This window comes from Lutra lutra, chromosome 13 (assembly GCF_902655055.1).
Source record: "Lutra lutra chromosome 13, mLutLut1.2, whole genome shotgun sequence".
In the NCBI taxonomy this organism is placed as follows: Eukaryota; Metazoa; Chordata; class Mammalia; order Carnivora; family Mustelidae; genus Lutra; species Lutra lutra.
Window position 1 is genome coordinate 11349375 of NC_062290.1, and position 21037 is coordinate 11370411.

The 21037-nt window shown below is 46.1% G+C and overlaps 2 protein-coding genes across 4 annotated transcripts in view; both read left to right on the forward strand.

Moving 5' to 3' along the window:
* The first annotated feature begins 640 nt into the window (after positions 1-640).
* The window catches only part of ENTREP1 (endosomal transmembrane epsin interactor 1), a 61897-nt gene continuing 41500 nt past the window's right edge, over positions 641-21037 (forward strand). The window contains exons 1-2 of one of the 2 annotated variants that reach the window (XM_047700379.1): positions 641-1234; positions 10138-10194. In XM_047700379.1, coding sequence (XP_047556335.1) covers positions 830-1234; positions 10138-10194 — 462 coding nt within the window. In that variant the 5' untranslated portion in view covers positions 641-829. The remainder of the gene's footprint in view (positions 1235-10137; positions 10195-21037) is intronic. The other variant, XM_047700378.1, reaches the window with a different exon arrangement.
* Positions 5474-8010, forward strand: LOC125083609 (centrosomal AT-AC splicing factor). 2 transcript variants are annotated; one of them, XM_047700381.1, is made up of 2 exons: positions 5475-6961; positions 6993-7122. In XM_047700381.1, the coding sequence occupies exons 1-2, from the start codon at positions 6278-6280 to the stop codon at positions 7038-7040; spliced, it is 732 nt and encodes a 243-aa protein (XP_047556337.1). In that variant the 5' UTR covers positions 5475-6277; the 3' UTR covers positions 7041-7122. The 2 variants fall into 2 exon arrangements, with proteins under 2 accessions (XP_047556336.1, XP_047556337.1); XM_047700380.1 differs by having other exon boundaries at positions 5474-8010.

The following is a 21037-nucleotide window of genomic DNA, read 5'->3' on the forward strand; positions in this document are numbered from 1 at the left end:
GAGGCAAGGTGAGCCTCTGCCACACCCTCTGGGCCGCCCCCAACCCCCTTCTTTCTTTCTGGGTGGGGGATACTTCCAAGGTAACCTCGCGTTCACGCCGGCTCCTAACCTTGTGCCAGGAAAGCGGCCCCGCTCGTCGGCCCCTTCCCCCACCCCCCACTTCCAGGCAGCGGGGCGGCCGCGCAGTGTCGGCGCCCGGAAGCCCACGCGAGCGGTGACTTCGCTCTGCCTGGTCCTTCCCCGAAGCCGAAGACTTTTCCCACCAAGTGATTGTGGGGGACGCGGGGGGGGGGGGCAGTTTAAAGCCGGGCTCCCGTCGCATTGCACTTGCCAGGGTCCTGACTTCCGCGGGACTGGAAGGGGGCGAGGGTCCGCGGCCCTCGCGTTCGGCCCCTGCTCGACGCGTAGGGGACAGACGGTCAGACCGTCCCCCGCCGGCTCCGACGCGCCAGACTGCGAGGTCCCTCCTCGCCCCAGGGACCTACTTACCCAGTTGGGACTGGGCCCCTTTCCCGGACCCCGGGGAGCGGGCGCGGGCTCGGCGGCGTCCCGGAGGCGGCGGCGCGGCGCGGCGCGGGCGTGCGGGGCGCAGAGGGAGGGCGCGCCCGGGGCCGGCGGGAGGCGGAACCCCCGCGGCAGGTGGGTGCGGCCGGCGGGAGCCCGGGCCGCGGCGGCGGCGGCGGCGGCAGCAAGTGGTTGGGCCGCGCTCGTTTCCTTCCCTCCCCCTCGGCCTCGGGGTCCGCCCGCGGTGCCCAGTGCGCGGCGCCCGCGGCTCGGCTCCGCGTCCCCTCCCGCCGCCGCCGCCGGCCGCTCCCTTTCCCGCCCGTCCATGTCCCTGCCCGTGGTGCTCCCGGGCTCCTGCTGCCCTGTGGCCGGGCTCTCGGGCGGGCCGCAGGCCGGGGGCCCGGGCGCCGCCGCCGCCGCCCAGGAGCCGCCGCTGCCCCCGCTGCGGCCGCGCTGGCCCCGGGCCGCCCTGCCGCCCCCCGTGCGGCCTCGCTGCGCCGCCACCGCCGCCGCCGCCGGGGTGCTGGCCGGGCCGCCCGCGCTCTCCTCCCGCCGGGCCGCCGCCGCCGCCGCCCCGGGCTCGGCGCTGCTGCCCGCTCGCCCGCTGCTGTCGCTCGGGCTGCTGCAGCTGATCCTGGGCTGCTGCATGGTGGCGCTGAGCTTCGGGGCGCTGTCGCTGAGCAGCTCCCCTCAGGTGAAGAACTCGTGTCCGTTCTGGGCCGGCTCCTCGGTGAGTGCCGCGCGCGCCTCCCGCTCGCCTGGACCGGGCCCTTCGCGGGAGCAGGGGCCTCTGGGGGTCGCCTCCACGGCCCCAGCGTTGCGGCCCCCGCCCAGGGCTGAAGTTGGGGAGCACAGCCTCTTAAGCCAGTTGAAGTTTTTGGAGACATTGAGGCTGGTGGGGAAAAAAAGGCTCAAAGAGAGAGTAGTTCCGGCGTGAAATGGGTGCACCTGGACCGTGTCTGCTCTTTGCAGGCTGAAGGATTTTGTTGTTCCTGTCAAGTTAGTAGGCTCAAATAGATTTCCCGCTCTGGGAGGCTGGAAGAATGGGGGTGGGTGGTAGGAAAGTAGGAGAAAAATGATTCAACTTCGCTCCGTTGAGTTTTTATTCACTTCTCCGGAAACACCTGCGGGGGGAGGACGGGCATTTGATCTGTTTTGTCCACGGAGGTATCCACAGTGCCTGGCACATAGCAGGTGTATTTGTGGGATGATTGACGTGACAACCTGACTGGGGCATGCCATTTATTTTATTCCACTTCAAGGCACACAGAAATGTGAAATGTATGGCGTAGGACGGCTCCACTCTAGCTGGGGACAAGTTCAGGAGGTAATGACAGGGTGTGTGCACACCACGCTGTTACCTGGTCATTAAAGGAGGGCCCTAAACAGCCACTGGATTATTGGAGCCAGTCAGGCTGCTGTGCAGAATTTAATTCTCAAGAACTTAAAGTGTCCTTATGCGTGAGCTCCCCAAAGCCTCTGGAGCAGGGGGCAGCTCCCTGGAGATGTCTACTCACCTACCCACCTGCCGCAACCGGGCCCTGCTTCCTCTCAGGGGGGAGGTTGCTCTGGGGCAAAAAGGGCCCAGCCTCTGGGGAAGGCTGCTGCCTTCAGTGTCTGTGGACTCCAGGTGGCTCCTCACCCCTCACTCCGAAAATGTCCTAGCATCTAAGGCATCCAACCTCTTGAGGTTTGCTGGGGATTGAGAGACTTGGAAAGAGGTTTTTGTGGTATGATTGTGGAAGATGGGTGTTTGAAAGTAAAGGAACTTTTAATGAAGTAACTAAATCTGAAAGCTTGAAGAAGATCCGTAATGAATGTATGTGCCAAATAAACATAAAATGGTCCTTTTGTGGGTCCATGCATACCCAGATTCAAGAGCAAATTTTAAGACCATAGGGAGAACTAATCGCACCCAAAGTAGTTGTTTGAATAAGAACATCAAGAACCTTAAGTGCTGTGAGCCTGGCCTGACATTTAATACCTAAATGGATGTCAGTCTGCTCTCCTTTCCAAATGCTTGGACACTGGATGGGCCCTTGCTGTGGAGTTCACGGTCTGTTCATCGTGCTCTAGGAATCCCTCCCTCTTGGCCCCGCCACTGGGCTCTCCCCATGGCCTCCCGGCATCTTCTTTAAAACAACAGGGTCGGGATTAGATTCATTATGCTCCCTAGTCCACTCGTCAGACTAAATTCAGCCAAATGGTGGATGCATTCCGTTGCTCTAAATGCTGTGGACCAGAAGTGAATCTTGCATACATTTGCAGGGATTTTTCCCTTTATAAAAACTGTAATCTCGGGGCGCCTGGGTGGCTCAGTGGGTTAAAGCCTCCGCCTTCAGCTCAGGTCATGATCCCAAGGTCCTGGGATCGGGCCCCGAATCGGGCTCTCTGCGCAGCAGGGAGTCTGCTTCTCTTCCTCTCTCTCTGCCTGCCTCTCTGCCTACTTGTGATCTCTGTCTGTCAAATAAATAAATAAAATCTTAAAAAAAAAAAACCCGTAATCTCTTGTCCTCTCAAAGATAGCTAGTTTAGGAGGATTTCAACCTATTTTTTTTTCTCTTCTGAAATCAAACCCCCAAATCAGTGTACTACTGTGAATTACTTCAGAGGTGAATGCCCTTCGATGTCAGTCAAGCCACAGTTGGATTTGATGAAGTACATATAGCTAATAAATAAACAAACAAAATAAAAACGGCTCTTCCTGGACCTGCTGGCTGGGCGTGTCCTTGTTATCTAGGACCCAGCAAAACAGAGCAGGGAAAGATCAGTGACTTGGAACTTTCTTTTCTGTCAGCTTGTTTTCCACACCCCACCCCTCAGCTCTACATGCAAACCTGCAGTTGTTCATTATGCTTATTTTTGTTTCTTATGTTTGTTTTGTTATGCTTATCTGTTTCTGAGGTTGACCGCAGAATTTACAAAGTGTCTGTAGAACCTGCAGAAACTGCGTGTCCAGAAAGACTGGGTAGTATTTGAGGATGGCATTAGCCACCATGACCATGGCATTTTAGGAAAAAAAGTTTCACCAGTAACGTGTACCTTTTGAATTTATATACATGAGAGAGACTTTATGTTTGTGTGTTATTAACTTTGCATTATGGGAATTTTTTTTTTTTAAGATTTTGTTTATTTCTTTGACAGAGATAGAGAGAGAGAGAACACAAGCAGGGGGAGTGGGAGAAGGAGAAGCAGACTTCCCACTGAGCAGGGAACCTAATGCGGGGCTCAACACCATGACCCTGGGACCATGACCTGAGCTGATGGCAGGTGCTTAACAACTGAGCCACCCAGGCACTCCTGCATTATGGGAAATTTTAAATTTACTCAAACATTGCTCAGTGATCCCTCCTGTGCCTCTCACCAGGCTCCAACAACTGTTTCATCTCTGCCTCGGGCCGGTTTTGTGTGTGCCTCTGTGTGTTCTGATAGTATCGGAAGGATGAGTGTTTTAAGGGGGGTGGGAATGAGCTCCATGATGCTCCCTAGGCCATTTGTTGCATTAACTTCCCACGTTATTTTGAAGCAAATCTCAGATATCACACCATTTCATCTGTAAATAGTTCAATATGTGTATCATTTTGAAAAGAAAATCTAAACAGAAAATATAAACAGAATAAGGAGACAGCATTGACGAGACCAGGCAGGTCTTAAGAGCCCCCCCCAACCCCAACTCTTCTTATGAAAATTTTAAATCTCACCAAATGTAGAAAGAATAGTATAATGAACCCCTATTTACCCATCATCCACTTTCAGCAGTTAATCAACCCATGACTGCTGGTCACCCACACCCACTCCCCTACTGGATTATTATTTTTTAAAGATTTTATTTATTTATTTGTCAGAGGGAGAGAGAGCACAAGCAGGTAAAGAGGCAGCAGAGGCAGAGAAAGAGGCAGGCACCCCGTGGAGCAGAGAGCCCGATGCGGGGCTTGATCCCAGGACCCTGAGATCATGACCTGAGCCGGAGGCAGTAGCTTAACCCACTGAGCCATCCAGGCGACCCTGGTACTAGATGATGATGATGATGATGATTTTTTTTTTTTGGTACTAGATTATTTTAAGGCAAATCCCTGGTATCATAATTTCAGCCCTGAAATATTTCAGTTTGGATTTCTAAAAGAAAGCAGCTGAATAGTCAAAGAAAGGACTCAAGAACACATTGTAATGTACTAATATAAAGATAGCTAAATTGAGGTTTTTATGAAAAAAGCTTAAAAATTATGACTTGAGGACAGCAGGGTTTTTTTTTTTTTAAGATTTTATTTATTTGTCAGAGAGAGATCACAAGTAGACAGAGAGGCAGGCAGAGAGAGAGGGAGGGAAGCAGGCTCCCTGCTGAGCAGAGAGCCCGATGCGGGACTCAATCCCAGGACCCTGAGATCATGACCTGAGCTGAAGGCAGCGGCTTAACCCACTGAGCCACCCAGGCGCCCCAGAGAGCAGGGTTTAAAAAAAAAAAAAAAAATATATATATATATATATATTTCACATTCCATACAATTCACCTATTTAACGCGTGCAATTCAACGATTTTTGGTGAATTCATGGAGATGGGCAAGCATCGCCATAACCAATTCTAGAAAATTGTTATCATCTCAAAAAGAAACCCTGTACCTATTAGCAGTCACCCCCACCCCTCATTTCCCCCTTGACCCCTTTAGCCCTAGGCAACTACTGATTATTTTACTTTGGGGTTCTATGGATTATTCTGGACGTTTCATATGGACAGAATCATCCAGTATGTGGTCCTTTGTGACTGGCTCCTTTCACTTAGCATAATTTGCAAGGTCCATTCAGATTATGGCACGTGCTTACGGCCCACTTTGTTCCTTCATTGCCTAATGTGATTCCACCATATGGACACGGGGTGTTTTATGTCTCCCTCAGAAGTGTTGCTGGCATATGAGACTAGGTAGTCGAGTGGTAGAGCCAGCTTGTCTAAGGTTACTTTGGACCCATGATGGAACACAGTGGAAGGATATCTTCATCTCCAAACTCTGAATGACCATGACGTGCATTCCTCTGCTCTCACGATTAAATTGGCAAATCTTTCAGAATTGACAAGTCCTATTAAGAGTCTTTTTCCATATACTTTACATTCACACCGTCAGTAGTTTGAAGGGAGTGTTTTTAAACATACTCATTGTTTTTGAGCATTCTGTGATCATTTATTTTCTTCCTGGTATTGGGTAATGACTCAGTCTACTATTATTCCTGAAGGGCATGAAACTAAGAGATTACCACTTTTAAATGCATCCCGACATTTGACCCCAGGTGGGTGGCAGGAGAAGAATCTCCAAGACCATGTTCAGGTCGTGGTGTCCTGATTTTTGATTTGGGGACACATTTAGTTACTACCACACTACACTGGATTATTGAAAGAGTAGAGGATACATTGGTTTGTGTCTTTTCCTTCAAAAACCAAAATTCCTAATTCTGATGACATGTCCTTGGGAAATATTTTAGGCGAATGGTAGAGAATTGGTTATTATTAAATTTTGCTCTTTTCTGGGAGCCTTGACATCCTTAATATTATCTGCATACATCTCTGTTTGAGTCACTGACCTAAACTCATGGTCCCCGTCCCCCACCCCATTTGAGTCTGTAATTCTTTGTCAAGATTCTGGTTCCTTATAAAGAGACAGACATTGGTGAACCTTCAGATAAGACTTTTTTAAAAAAAAAATTGCAGTGATGGGCCCCCGAGGGGTCAGGGGTCACCGAAGAGCGAAAGAGCTGCTGCGCGTCGCAGATACCGGCTCTTGGGCCCATGGCGCCCGCGCAGCGTTGCCTCCTGTGCCGCCAGACCTTCTTCTGTGGTCGCGGACACGTCTACAGTCGCAAGCACGAGCGGACGCTGAAGGCAGCTTTGGAGCGGCTCCTGCCCCAGGTAGAGGCCGCCCGGAAGGCCGTCCGCGCCGCCCAGGTGGAGCGCTACGTGCCGGAGCACGAGCGGCGCTGCTGGTGCATTTGCTGCGGCTGTGAGGTGCGGAAACACCTGAGCCACGGAAACCTGACCGTGCTGCACGGGGGTCTGCTGGAGCATCTGGCCAGCCCAGAACACAAGAAAGCAACCAACAGATTCTGGTGGGAGAACAAGGCTGAGTTCCAAATGAAAGAGAAGTTTCTGATCTCCCCCCAGGACTATGCCAGATTCAAGAAATCCATGGTGAAAAGTCTGGATACCTATGAGGAAAAGGAGGATGAGGTGATCAAAGAAATGGCAGCTCAGATTCGTGAGGTGGAGCACAGCCGGCAGGAGCTGGTTCGGTCTGTCTTAGAGCCTCAGCCAGTGCCAGACCCAGAAGAAGGCTCTTCAGCACTTGGAAGCTGGAAAGGCACCAACAGTCTAGTGGCCTCCGCCTCACAGCAGCCCTCCTACGTGGACCTGCCACCTGCCCCAGAGCTTGACTGGATGGAGACAGGACAACCTTTGACATTCATTGGCCATCAGGATACACCAGGAATTGGTAACATCCACTCAGGTGCTACACCTCCTTGGATGGTCCAGGATGAAGAATACAGCTCTGTAAACCAACAAATAGGACCATCCTATGAAGAATTCCTTAAAGAAAAGGAAAAACAGAAATTGAAGAAACTCCCCCCAGACAGAGTTGGGGCCAACTTTGATCATAGCTCCAGCACCAGTATGGGCTGGCTGCCCTCTTTCGGCCGGGTCTGGAATAATGGACGCCGCTGGCAATCCAGACATCAGTTCAAAACGGAAGCTGCAGCAAGGAACAAACAGTCACATAAAAAAAGCCAATCGTTTCCGGATACATTTTCAAGTCAACAAACCCATACCTAAATCCTTTTCTTAGGAAAGAGACATACCCACTTATTTGATTTAATAAAAGTTTTATTTTCCAAAAAAAAAAAAAAAAAAAAATTGCAGTGATGAAATATAAAAAAAGAATGAATGGTTCAAAGAAGAAACGAACTCAAAAATTCTGAAATCTTTACCAGTTGAACAACAGTAAATACATTTTTTTCTATCATGATCACCAAATGCTACTTCAATATTTATGGGCCATTTTAAGTATAACTTTGGTGATGATTTTATTGATGTTCTTTGGTCCTTTATTTTGCGTGGCAGCAGAGTGACATTGATAAATTCTTGAGTAAGTCTTTGAGCCTCTCAGCTTCATTTACCTGTCTGTAAAATGGGTGCATTGATTCTTGCCTCAGAACTGGTTTTGTGAGGGTGTAATTAGACAACATATAGAAACACTTGCTGCTGGGCTCTAGTACCAGGCCTGGCATATAGCTGAACCTCTATCAGTGTTTTTTTAAATATCAAGGCAATATGTAATCCAAGTAAAGTGAAAAGGCCAATTTTCTCTGGGACATTCTAGTAACCATCATGTATACATTAGAAATATTCAGGTGGCCACTTTCTCAGTCTTTTTAATAAATCATGTGGACAGATAGGGAAGCATGATACACACCAATACATACAATTGCACACACACATTTTTTTTTTTAATTGCCAGTGTAAAAGCTGTAAGTCAAGATTGATTGTGGAGACGTTTGACTATTGTGTGCTTAATTCATAAGGTGGACATGGTACATTTACACACACACACACACACACACACACACACACACACACACACACACTCAAGTGTCCCTGCCTGCAGGGGGAGCCAGCACTGGATTGTGGGGAATCTGGAAGAATCGCTAAAGTCACAGCAGGGGAAACTTTTGAGTTAGAAGAGACCGAGAGAGGGTTTCCTCCGCTTCACCACATCTCTGACAAAACGAGAGTGAGGACCAGAAAAGTGAGCTGACTTGGCCCAGGGTGCATACTTATTCAGAAGCCAGGTGGGGAACCTGAACCCCATGGTCTCCTGGATGTCATGTTCCAGTCTGTAAAGGAGCTGCAGCCACAGGCAGACCCGAGTCCTGTGTGTCTCCGGGCAGCTCTCATTCAGCGTGCAGAAGGAGCTACTGAATATAAGAGGTTTGAGAAGATCTAGTGCCTGGTGGGCAGGCAGCTGAGTATGTTTAAACATCCCCAGGATGCAAGGATGGGTTGCCTATCTGCCCATATGCGGTTTCTGGCCCTTGATATAAGGGGGTAGACGTGTCCTCTGCTGGTTTGACACTGTGGCAATGTGGACTCGCAGCCAGTAAACGCAGAAGGGAGGGCATGGTAGCAGGCCTGTTAGCTTGGAATCTAAAGTAACACTAAAATCCCTGTTGATGTGTAGCTGATAAACAATAATTGTGAACCATACATATGAGGGATTTTGGTAAGAAGTAGCTAAAGGAAAACCCTTCTAATAGCACTGAGCAGATGCGAGCACACTGTTCCCTGAGGGAAAATGTGCTCCAGGGACAGGACCACGTCCCTGAGCTGAAGAATCACTTTGTTCTTCCCGCTGGGCTTAGTGAACTGGGTTATCCAGAGGGCTGGCGGTGATTTCCAGTTTACGTTGTGGCCAAATGTCGATTCTTCTTTACCAAGGATTTTAGATTGTTGTTTATCAAAGTGTCATTTTGCGACGTTGAGACTTTTCTCGCTGTAATCCCTCCCCTCATTGTGGAATAAAGGCTCAGGAACAGTCATCGGTTGCCAGTCAGGTGACTGTGCCAGGCTGGGAGGCGAGGATTGGGAGACAAGGTAGGAGGTGACAGTCGGCGGGCGAGGCAGAGATGCACCTCTCAGGTTATTAGGACAGAGAGCATTTTGGGGGGAACATTGTGTGGAGGGCTTCCCGAGTGTGCCAGGAATGTGGGGTGGTGGGATCCATGAAGGCTTCTCAGAGGAGGTGACTGCTAGTCAGGATCTTGCAAGATGCATGTAGATCTCAGGCAGCCATGAGGGGAGCTGGGAGAAGACACCACAGCCAAGAGAAGCATAGAGCCCTGTGGTGTCTAAAGCCTGGCCAGCCTGGTGGGGGACAGGTGTGCCTGGGAGGTAGAGGGGGCGGGGGAGGGGCAGGGGTGCATAGAAACCAGGCTTGAGAAGCGGGCAGAGGAAGATCCTGAGAGACCTTGGGTGCCACTTTAGGGAGTTCACTTGTCCCACAGAGGATGGGGACCCACCTAACGAAGGCAGGGTTGCAGCCATGCATGTGTCATATGAGGTTGGCAAGGCAACAGGTTCGGTGCTCTGGGGCAGGGAGCTTGGATCAACAAAACTGATCCCTTCACTAACTGGAAGGATAGACTGTTCTCTCTGTGTGCTTTTTTTTTTTTTTTTTTTAAGATTTTATTTATTTATTTGAGAGAGAGCACGAGCAGGGGGAGGTACAGGGGGCAAGCAGACTCCCTGCTGAGCAGGGAGCCCAAAGCAGGGCTCGAGCCCAGGACCCCAAGATCATGACCCCAGCCCAAGGCAGACGCTCAACTGACTGAACCACCCAGGCACCCTGTCTTTGCGTGTTCTTAATTGACCTTGAGAAAAACCATGCACAGTCAATAAAAAAGCTCTGGGGGCCTTGGAGGGAAGGAGAAGTGGTCTATCATGGCTCATGTAAGCAGTAGAAACATTAAATGTTAGAATTAGAAGGCTTTGAAATTTCAGGGTTTTTTGAAAAACAAAAAAACAAAACTTTAGAGACTAGGATTAGTTTATTGGAATTGGTCCCTTTTCTAGATTTATGATACTGTTTATCCTTCTAGGTGATACTCTCTGGAATCATAGGATTAACAACTTGGAAACGGCCTATGATACTTCTGGTATGTACTGATCTCATAAATTGTTACCCTTTGTAAAATGTGCTATGTGAGAAGTCTGTTGGAATCAACCACTGAAGAAATACCGAAGCTTTCTTGTTCATTGAAAAAAGAAGCTCACAAGGGATACCGTTAGAAGTCAGACCTTCTCGTAACCGTAAAGTGAGATGATAGTTCTGTCAGTTTTCTGATTCTTCCTAAGCTTCTTATGTCCCCAGTGTGTTTCTAGTTCCAGGCTTAGATCTCTTGTAAAGATGTAATTTTAAAAACTGGTTTGCTATGGACATTTTTTTAAAAAAGATTTATTTACTTATTTATTTGACAGAGAGAGAGAGAGAGAGATCACAGGTAGGCAGAGAGGCAGGCAGAGAGAGGGGGTGGGAAGCAGGCTCCCCACTGAGCAGAGAGTCCAATGCGGGGTTTGATCCTAGGACCCTGGGATCATGACCTGAGCCGAAGGCAGAGGCTTTAACCCACTGAGCCACCCAGGTGCCCCTGCTATGAACATTTTTAAACATTCACTAAAGCAGAGGGAATAATTAAGTGAACTTCCTACACTGATCACCGGCTTCAGCAACTCCTGACTCAGCCAGCCTTGTTCAGCTGGACCCCTGCCCATTCCTGTGCTCCCATGTTCTTTTTCCCTGAATAGTCTTTTGAAGTAAATCTCAGTTATTAAATCATGAATACATAATTTTTTATTGTCATCATGCTTTGGTTGGACAACCTCAGAGTTTTGTGACTTAGACTCTCTTTATCACAGATCTACCATATTTTCATGGTAATAAAGACCTGTATTGGTAACTTTATCCTTTTTTAAGTCATTGATTTTTTTTGATATTGATATATTTTTAACATACTATAAAGTTAACCCATTTTAAAGTTCACAATTCAGTGGCATTTAGTACATTCCCAATATTCATTTTGTTTGTTTGTTTGCTTGTTTTTGTTTGTTATGTCCTTTGGATTTAGGGAATGCTATAAAAAAACAGACAATTGCCAATGGAATTGCCAACTTTCAAAAATGAAGTAGGTCTGACAATTGCAATTTGAAATACATATAATGAATTCTATATGACATCTATATAACATATATATAATATCTCTTTTGATTTTTCTCCCATCCATTTTGAATAGGGTTAAATAATTTTCTAGAACCATTTTGTGTATATGCTTAACAGTTCATCTTAAACAGACCACTGTTTGCTGGGTGGTGAGTAATAAATACAAAACTAGCTAAATTCTTAAAAGCAGGGAGAAGTCCACAGTAGAATACAGTTGGAGTAATGCGTCCTGGTACTGTGGTGATGGTCTTGAAAAACTAAAGTGTTTTCAGGCCCACAAGACAATTTAGGTAACATTTTAGAAGTCCATCATTTAATATTTCTGGCAGGAGTAAATTACTGGTGCAGCATTTTAATCTATGAGATGGCAGGGTAGGAGAAAATGAGGCTCTGGATGAGTTTTATGGCATGTGTTATGAGTGGCTGAGGTCTCTTTTGCAACAACTCTCTAGAAAAATGTTGGATGGGGTCCAGTGTTTATACTAATATTTGGCTATAGGAGTCATTTTTGTCCTGATTTTTCCAATGGGTCAATATTAAAATGCTCAGTAATACAAACCTCAAGTATTTAAATTAAAAATCAGAAAATCCCTAATGTTCTTTGTCCTTTTAAGATTCCCAGTGGTGAGAAGAATCAAAGCGTGTGTTCTGGGTGGGTATTTAGAAGGTGGACCTTTTAAGACATTTGTCTCTCTAACGTTTTCTTTTGGAAAGATACCTCACAGATTCGGTAGGTGAGTTCAAAAAGTATAAATGAAAATGACCTTAGTAGAGATGTATCTTTATTATTATGCCCTTGGATTTATTTCTCAGCTTTGTTGATAAGCATAGGTACAACTCTATCAAAGCTACAGCCAGTTTGTACGTACCATGTTGTACACTTTTTCTGTTTAAACATTACATTCATCACGTCCATATCAGTAAATATTATGTTTCCTTGTATAAGGAGTCCACACGCCTGCCTGAAAGGCATTCTGCCCTATTTCTATGTTAGCATCAGTTATAAACCTGTCGGACACATGGGCTTCTGTATTTTGACTGTTATGAATTACGTATTTAGAAGTATTTAGAATCAAGAAGCATATAGAATCAAGTAGAGATTGTTTTGAAATGCTAATTAACATCAATTTATAAAGAAGATAAATTAGTTGATAAGAATTGTACAATGACAAAGAGTTCTGGGTATAGTAACAGATCATTCGAGTCTTGGTCAACATCCAATGACAGTGGCCCATCGTCCCTGCTTCTCAACACATCCCAGCACTGACTTTTGGCTTCACAAATTTGGCTTGTAATTAGCCTATGTGTTGTTCATTTTCTACTTGCTGTCTGTATCCCCACTGTGGATAGTTGTATGAAGACACAGGTCTTATCCGTCTCATTCACCCAGTGTCTGCAGAAACAGTGTGCCCGATAGACATCTGCTGTTGACTGTGAAGCGAATTTGGCAGCCAATAAGAAATGTAGGTCCTAGGTCCTTGGTGTTTCTTTTTTACTTCTGTCTTAAATCTCTCTCACTAGTTTCTGTCCTCTACAACATTGTAGTCTTCCCCTTTTTACTTCAGGGTGGTTAGGGAGTGTAAGGGTGGGGGAGGTTGGGAGGGGGCAGGTGGTCTTTTCAGGGCCCTCTGAGAGGCACGCTGTCCTCGTTTTGCATTGTTGGGGGCACACTTCATCTAGAACACTTGAATACTTCCTTTTGAGGACTGTTTATATTGGTGCTGCTTCTTTTGTGATTGTTTCAGTGATTACATTTGGTTTTATACTGGTGTGAACAAAGAAGGCTCAGCCTGACCCAATTCCTTCAAATTCAAGTTTTTGTGGAAACTCGGAGTTGGAAGTGTTCATTTACTGGATCCTCTTTGTTATACCGATTAAATACTCATGTGTCCAGGACAAAAATAATAATCTTGGAACATCGTTTGTAAACATTTACAGCTATTTTTGACCATGACTTGGATCAGGCTAGTGTGTGTGTGTGTGTGTGTGTGTGTGTGTGTGTGTACTTGTGTGTGCGTGTGCCCACATGCATCATTTCAGGCTATGTGTTTTCCATCTAGAACAAACATTTCCCATTTTTTAAAAAAAGATTTTATTTATTTATTTGACAGACAGAGTTCACAAGTAGGCAGAGAGGCAGGCAGAGAGAGACAGGGAAGCAGGCTCCCTGCTGAGCAGAGAGCCTGGTGTGGGGCCTGATGACCTGAGCCAAAGGCAGAGGATTAACCCACTGAGCTACCAAGACACCCCCATTTTCATCTTTAAAGAACGTTTTTATTTCTTCGAGTTACCTCCTTTTTCATTCTAATGGTTTATAAATTTCTAGATATTATAGACTCTGTGCTGGGAGTGACTTCAAAGAATGTCTTGTCTTGTCTCGTCACCTCAGTTCAAACATGGAATTGTCTTAGTAAGATGTTTTTCTCTGGTGGTCCATTGGGTAAGAATTCCCACGGTGAAAGTTTAGTCAGACTTTCTGCCTATAATTTTGGTTGCTTATGAAGTGGTCATTTGAGCTGTTTTTCTTGTCAGTGTAGAAGAGATGAGGGGAATATAACCTGAAGGTTGGTTAAGATCGCTTTATTCTTTAGCATCAAGAATGAAGGTACTTCCTTGGTGATGTTCCTGGGTCACATATGTGGTTTGTTCTCAACTGTGGGCCATGTGGGTCTGCACCCCAGACTGAGAATAGGAGAGGTAAATGGACTGGATATAAGAAAAGGATCCATCAGTTTCTCTTCTAACGTTAAGATTATGGAATTTAGGGTAAAACTTCATTACCCGAAAAGAGACTAAAAAATGGTTTCGGTAAGATATGCAGACATTCCATCCTCTCACCTAACTGTCCAAACAGGCTAGGCTGGCAAAGATGGTTTTGCTCTACGAAGTCATTTGGGGATCTGGGTCTTTCCATCTTACTGTGCCTTGAAGGGAGACTCATGGATCACCCAGACACTGTCAAGAGATCGGGGAATTACCCCTACTTGATAGTCAGAATTACTTGTAGGTGGGTTAGCTGCGAGAAAGATGGTGGCCCTTTCATTTCTGATGGCATGAAGACCAGGAGGGGTCAGAAGACCTGTGGGCAGTTTAAGGATCTCTGCATTTATAAGATGAGCTCTGAAGCTCTGGCTTTGTGCATTCTGGTTCTTCTAAGTATACTTCCTGGTTGTCACAAGTTTGGAATGAACCTTGGTTTGAGAGTTCAAGAAATCTGCATTTTAATGCTGACATGTAACCCCTAGTTATCGATGACCTTGGGGAAGTCTCTTGGGTTCTGCATCCACAAAATGATGAACTTACATCAGAGCAGTCTTCTAAGAGTCCTTTCACTCTCATTGTGTAGGTTTCTAGAAACCTCGTTAGTTACCCAGAGGGTGTTTTAACTTTAAATGGACATTTTTAACATAAGCTCCCTGTGTATAAATACTATCATTATTTCGCTCTTGGTTTTTTAGTTTTAGTTTTTTTTTTTTTTTTTACTTATTTGTCAGAGAGAGAGAGGGAGAGAGAGCAAGTGAGCACAGGCAGAGAGAGTGGCAGGCAGAGGCAGAGGGAGAAGCAGGCTCCCCGCCAAGCAAAGAGCCCGATGTGGGACCCGATCCCAGGACGCTGGGATCATGACTTGAGCCGAAGGCAGCCGTTTAACCAACTGAGCCACCCAGGTGTCCCTCACTCTTGGTTTTTTAAGGTATAAAAATAGATGGCTGTTCTTCATCTTCAGAATAGTTAATAACACTCTGTTGCATGCATATAATGTTTGAGAGTTTATATCGTTAGTCATGTGGCTTATATGGCAGGCATTTTTCCTATTTTATAGCTAAGGGACCAGTGGCTCAGGAGTGAACCAGCCTGTCTGGTTGACAAACACATGAACTATTATTAGAAAGAACTGGGGATGTTGACTCCCAGTCCAGTGCTTCTTTCCTGGTACCATTCCTCCACCTCCTCCATTAGCAAATTGCTAGGTACTTCTCTGTGCCCAACAATGTGTGAATGTGTGTATGTATGTGTGTAATTTAAATTAATTATTTTTGTATTTGCGACTGCCTAATTCTTTTTCAAGTTCTAAAGGGGTCAGTGTATCCTTCATTGAAAAGGGCAAGTGGCAGAATTGAACAAGGCAACAGGAGGGCCCACTTTGAGTCTTAATCCTGTCACTTTCCATCATTGAGTGGCCAAGGAAATGATCAGATCATTTTCCTCATTTGTACAATGGGGCTGTAGCCATCTCTCAGGATTGTAGATCGGGATGCATGTCAAAACTGTAAAATGGGGGCTTCTGAGTGGCTCATTCGGTTAAGCATCTGCCTTCGGCTCAGGTCATGATCTTGGGGTCTTGGGATCAAGTCCTGCATCGGGCTCCATGCTTAGTGGGGAGTCTGCTTCTCCATCTCCCTCTGCCTGCTGCTCCCCTTGCTTGTGCTCTCTCTCTCGCTTTCAAATAAGTAAGTAAAATATTAACAAAACCTGTAAACTGTAAAATGGGATCTAAGGTTAAGTGAGCACAGTATGAATCATTTTCATCATCCTTTGAGAAGATCTTCAAGAGGAGATTTGGTCTCTCATTTTGGTGTCATTAGATAGCCCATAGCAGCAAAATATGCACGTAGGCATCGTTAAAGCAGCCTGGGCTGGGCTTTTCTGGGACCACAGTGAGCCTGGTCTACTGGCAACAGAACCTTCATTTCTCTCCTCCGATCACCTGCTCCCCAAATCCGTGCATTGGGTAAGAAGCTGGCATCCTCAGGGGCTGGGAGGACTTTGGGGTGGCCCATCTCTGGGCAGAATCAAAGCCTGAGCAATTCCTTGCTTTGCAGACGGGCTTCAGCCAAGCGGGTGTGCTCTCATTAGTAGCTCGTTTGTCAGCGACAGGTACTTGCCCAGGCTTCGAGGTACCCTTCCTGCCAAGTCCATTATTTCAACGAAAGTGAGCCTCAGGCCCAATTCTGCTACCCATGCACACACTTATTAGCCAACAGACAAAACAATCGTTCATGTGCTCTGTTCTGCAAGCTTAAAGGGTAGAGGACTAAGGTTTTTACTGAGTGCACAGAACCGTGTGAACAATTTTTTACCACTAGTTCTTGTTGTTGCCATTTGTCTTGAAAACCATTGCTGATGCCCTGAAATTCTGCTGATGAAGCAAAGCTCAGTTTATTGGATCTGTCACAGTCGGGGAGAACACCTTCTTGCCGGGAGTTCTCAGAAGGGGTGAATCCGAGAGCCTGTTTGCTCTTTTTGCCTGTTTATAGGGTTGAAGGATCCCGGTTGGCGGTTTGTAAGGTGAGCTTTGCAAGATAAGAAATTGATAGGATTTGGGCAAAAAACTTATAACCTAATAGCTTTGGATTGATTGGTGGTTGACTAGAAGGGAGGGCCTGGAAGCAAGATCTGATGAGTAAGCTGTTAGTTTGGATAAACGATTTTAATTGGTTCGCAGTCTTACAGTTGAGGAACAAATATTTCCTGGGGCAAGGAGCTGCGTTATCTTTGCTTGTTCTCAGTATTGTTTAATATAGGGTCAGAAAAGTATGGCCAGCTGTAGAATTGATCAAAGTTGGGACAGGAAATTATGTTGGTTTTCCTTCTTACCACACAGGTCCAGGAGTACCCCTTTTTAACATCCGTTGTGCAAATTAGACAAGCTAAGCGATTCGTCGCTGGGACAACTCATTTCCACAGTCATTCTGCTAATTTAACAAAGTTGCTTGGTTGTTGCTGAGAGATGAAAGCAAAGGAAGCTTCTGGAGTATGGCCTTGCTCAGACATGCTGGTTGATTATCCTGGAATTTGAATTCCTGACTGTCCTTGGGATGAGGGTGTCACATGGACCAACTGATACGTTCATGGTATCACATTGTCTGTGCTGAAGCGCGTCACGGGGCCCACTGTGGTGGTGGTGAGTGAGCCCTGCCTCTGGGCTGTCTGGGCCCCACAGCTTGGAGGGATCCATTTCTGACATGTTTATGAGAGAACTACAGGAACCACGAGCAATCTGGGGCAAGAAGAGTGAGCATCTTGAAATCGATACCATGTCTTGTGGAAAGTTATAATGTATATGGTGCCATTTGTGTGTGTGTGTGTGTATGTGTTTAAACCTGGGGGATCTATAAATGTGTTTATAGTCACTTGGAAAATTTCTGAACGGATATATGGGAAGGTTTATAGTAGGCACTTCTGTGGCGTGTGTTGTGTGAGTGGGAAGGGGAAGGAGGGAGACTTGGACTTCCCACTTTCTACCTGGAGAGGACATGCATTGTGTTGTGGGACCTAGAAACTTTTTTGATTTCCTTGTTTTGTTTGGGTTTGGTGGCCGGCCTCTTTGTATCAGAAGGCTGGGGCTTCCTTTATTTGCCTTCGTGGGAATCTCGGTGGGAGGCCGGGCCCTTCCAGCGTTGGAAGCTTCTGAGGCCAGATGCTAACACGTCTGGATGCCAGCAGCCAGGACGTGCGCCGGCTGACCTCCACGCACGGATGCTCCTGCCCAGGACTCTGAAGCTGGAGTCATTGATGCAGAGTAGGCCAGGCTGCTTGGACCTCCTTAGGTCCAAGGCTGGCAACCAAGGACTTGGTTTTCCTGGGCCATGACCTTGGTAGAGGTGCGAGCACCCAGCTTCCCTTGGCTCCTCCCCAGGTTTCTGAGACTTGTTCCTGGGGCTTCTGTGAGCTACCTGATAGCCCTGTGAGAAATTCCTTTTCTGTTCGAACAGCCCGGGTTGGTTTCTGTTGTTCGTAATGTAATCAAGAACTCTGCTGTAGGACTGTGACTTTTGTAATAAGTGAAAGGGATTCATTTTAAATATTCGGTCACTTATGGTAACTCCGGGGAACAATGAGCAGTCCTGTGGGTGCTCAAATTCGATTAATTAATGGCAAGTGCTTGGTGTTGGGTGTCAGGGTTGGGGTGGTGGCCGAACTAGGTCTTACTAGATGTAATTTCTTTTTTTTTTTTTTTTTAAGATTTTTATTTATTTATTTGTCAGGGACAGAGGGAGAGAGAGCGAGCGAGCACAGGCAGACAGAGAGGCAGGCAGAGGCAGAGGGAGAAGCAGGTTCCCTGCCCAGCAAGGAGCCTGATGTGGGACTCGATCCCAGGACGCTGGGATCATGACCTGAGTCGAAGGCAGCCGCTTAACCAACTGAGCCACCCAGGCGTCCCACTAGATGTAATTTCTTAATGAGGATACCGAAGGGTGGCCTTAAGGAATTCTTTAAAGAAGGAAATAGAATAATGTATAAATCTTTTTCTTTTAGCAGGCATCCTGCAAGTTGATGGAGACAAGGAAGTAGAGATTTGAGTCAGATCTGGATCTGATCTGGCTCCCCTAAGTGCATAATATAGGGCATAATAAGTAAACTGTGTTATTAAAAACATATATACGTATAGGGGCGCCTGGGTGGCTCAGTGGGTTAAGCCGCTGCCTTCGGCTCGGGTCATGATCTCGGGGTCCTGGAATCGAGTCCCGCATCGGGCTCTCTGCTCAGCAGGGAGCCTGCTTCCCTCTCTCTCTCTGCCTGCCTCTCTGTCTACTTGTGATCTCTGTCTGTCAAATAAATAAATAAAATCTTAAAAAAAAACATATATACGTATATATGTATATATATGTATATATATGTCATTAATATATATATGTTTTTAATATATATAAACTTATATAAAATAAGAAACTGTCTCCTATTTATTTTATGCCTATATCCACAAAATATATTTATAAATATGTATATGCATATTGTATATTTCAAACATGTATATATAGTACATATATGTGCACACTGTACATATCAAACACATGTATGGCATATATGCTATGTATATTTATCAAACCTGTGTATGTTATATATATCCATACATTGTGTGTGCCTATGTGCCGTATGTATGACATACACATGCACTGCATGTATCTAGCTATCTTTCTATATTTCAAACACACCACTGTGACATGGTGACATTTGATAATTTGCTAAATGCCTTTTAAGAGGAAGAAAATCTTTTTTATTTAAGGCACTCATCAGCAGCCTTATTCTGGTTAAAAATAGTCATTGGGGGACGCCTGGGTGGCTCAGTTGGTTGGATGACTGCCTTCGGCTCAGGTCATGATCCCGGAGTCCCGGGATCGAGTCCCACATCGGGCTCCCAGCTCCATGGGGAGTCTGCTTCTCCCTCTGACCTTCTCCTCCCTCATGCTCTCTCTCACTGTCTCGCTCTCAAATAAATAAATAAAATCTTTAAAAAAAAATAGTCATCAGACCTCTGTACATTTCTCCAAGCACCCCAGACCTGAGTACACTCCCTGAATTAGCCATTTTAACCCACTGAGCCACCCAGGAGCCCCTCAAATTAGCCATTTTAAACTCTGATTTTAGTGCCCTGATGGTTGTCTCCATTCTAAAGATGAGGGATTTTCTTTTCTCCCATTTATCCTTTCTTGTTTTGGGGGTTTTTTGGGGGTGAAATTATTTTTATTTCTCCTCTCGATAACTTTATAATTTTAAGTAATTTTTTTTTATTTTTTTATTTTTTTATTTTTTTTAAAGATTTTATTTATTTATTTGACAGAGAGAAATCACAAGTAGGCAGAGAGGCAGGCAGAGAGAGAGGAGGAAGCAGGCTCCCTGCTGAGCAGAAAGCCCGATGTGGGGCTTGAACCCAGGACCTGGGATCATGACCTGAGCCGAAGGCAGCGGCTTAACCCACTGAGCCACCCAGGCGCCCCATAATTTTAAGTAATTTTTATAAACTTCTGTTTCTTAATTCATTAATTTGAGGTAGTATCTTTTGACTCCTTTTTATAAGATGAAGGAATTAGCCCTCAAATCTACTTTTTTCCTCCTTCTGCCGCCTTCTGATAGTAAAACCATTACTTTTAGATGCTCCGTGTTTTAACATTTACACCCTGCTCTTCAACTTTATTATACCATTCAGATTTTGATCTTAAATCGTGTCTAAAAGAGCAAAAACCAACAATGGGCCTTGCAGTATTTTCACTATATGAACATGATTGTAATAGGATGTGAGAATTGGAGTCTTTATTTAAAAATTTTTAAAATTATTCTTAAAGATTTTATTTATTTGAGAGAGGGGGGAAGGGGTAGAGGGAAAAGGAGAGGGACAAGCAGACGCCCCACTGAGTGAGGAGCTCGACTCTGGGGTCAATCCTGGGGCTGGGTCCCAGGGTGCTGAGATTGTGATCTGAGCCAAAGACAGACACTTAACTCACTGAGCCACCCAGGCACCCTCGGATTCTTTATTTTCAGATTCACCTGGGGCTGCATTTCGTAGAGGAGATGCCAACAGCTTCCACATTCCAGTGCTAGGCTGTTGAAGCAGGACTTGTAAAACTTCTGGGTAAAAACCAGTTTTGCAACCCTTAGCTGATCTCCAGCCCCCAGCCTATAAAAAGATTAGGGATTAAAGAGACAGATGGTTTGGAGAAAGTTACTGAATTGCTGTGGCATTTTGAGTCTACCTCCTCATGGGGGAGGGAATGAGTGCTTTAAGATAAGCCCATGGAGAACCTGATACCGGTCCCTTGGTTGACTGGACTGGTATCAGGCACTTGCCTGGGGAATTTTAAAGGGCTGGTTGGAGTGCCTTGTGGCCTCACTGTTGGGAAATCATTGTACTTTCCTGGACCAAGACCAAACTGGGAGAGGCTGGGCCTGCACTGTCTGATGCTTGAGAGAAGGAAATGGTAGGCTCCACAGTCCTGTCGCAGAGGAACCAAGAACAGCGTTCAGGAGCAAGTGCTCTGTAAACAAAGCAGACGGGAGGAGTCCGG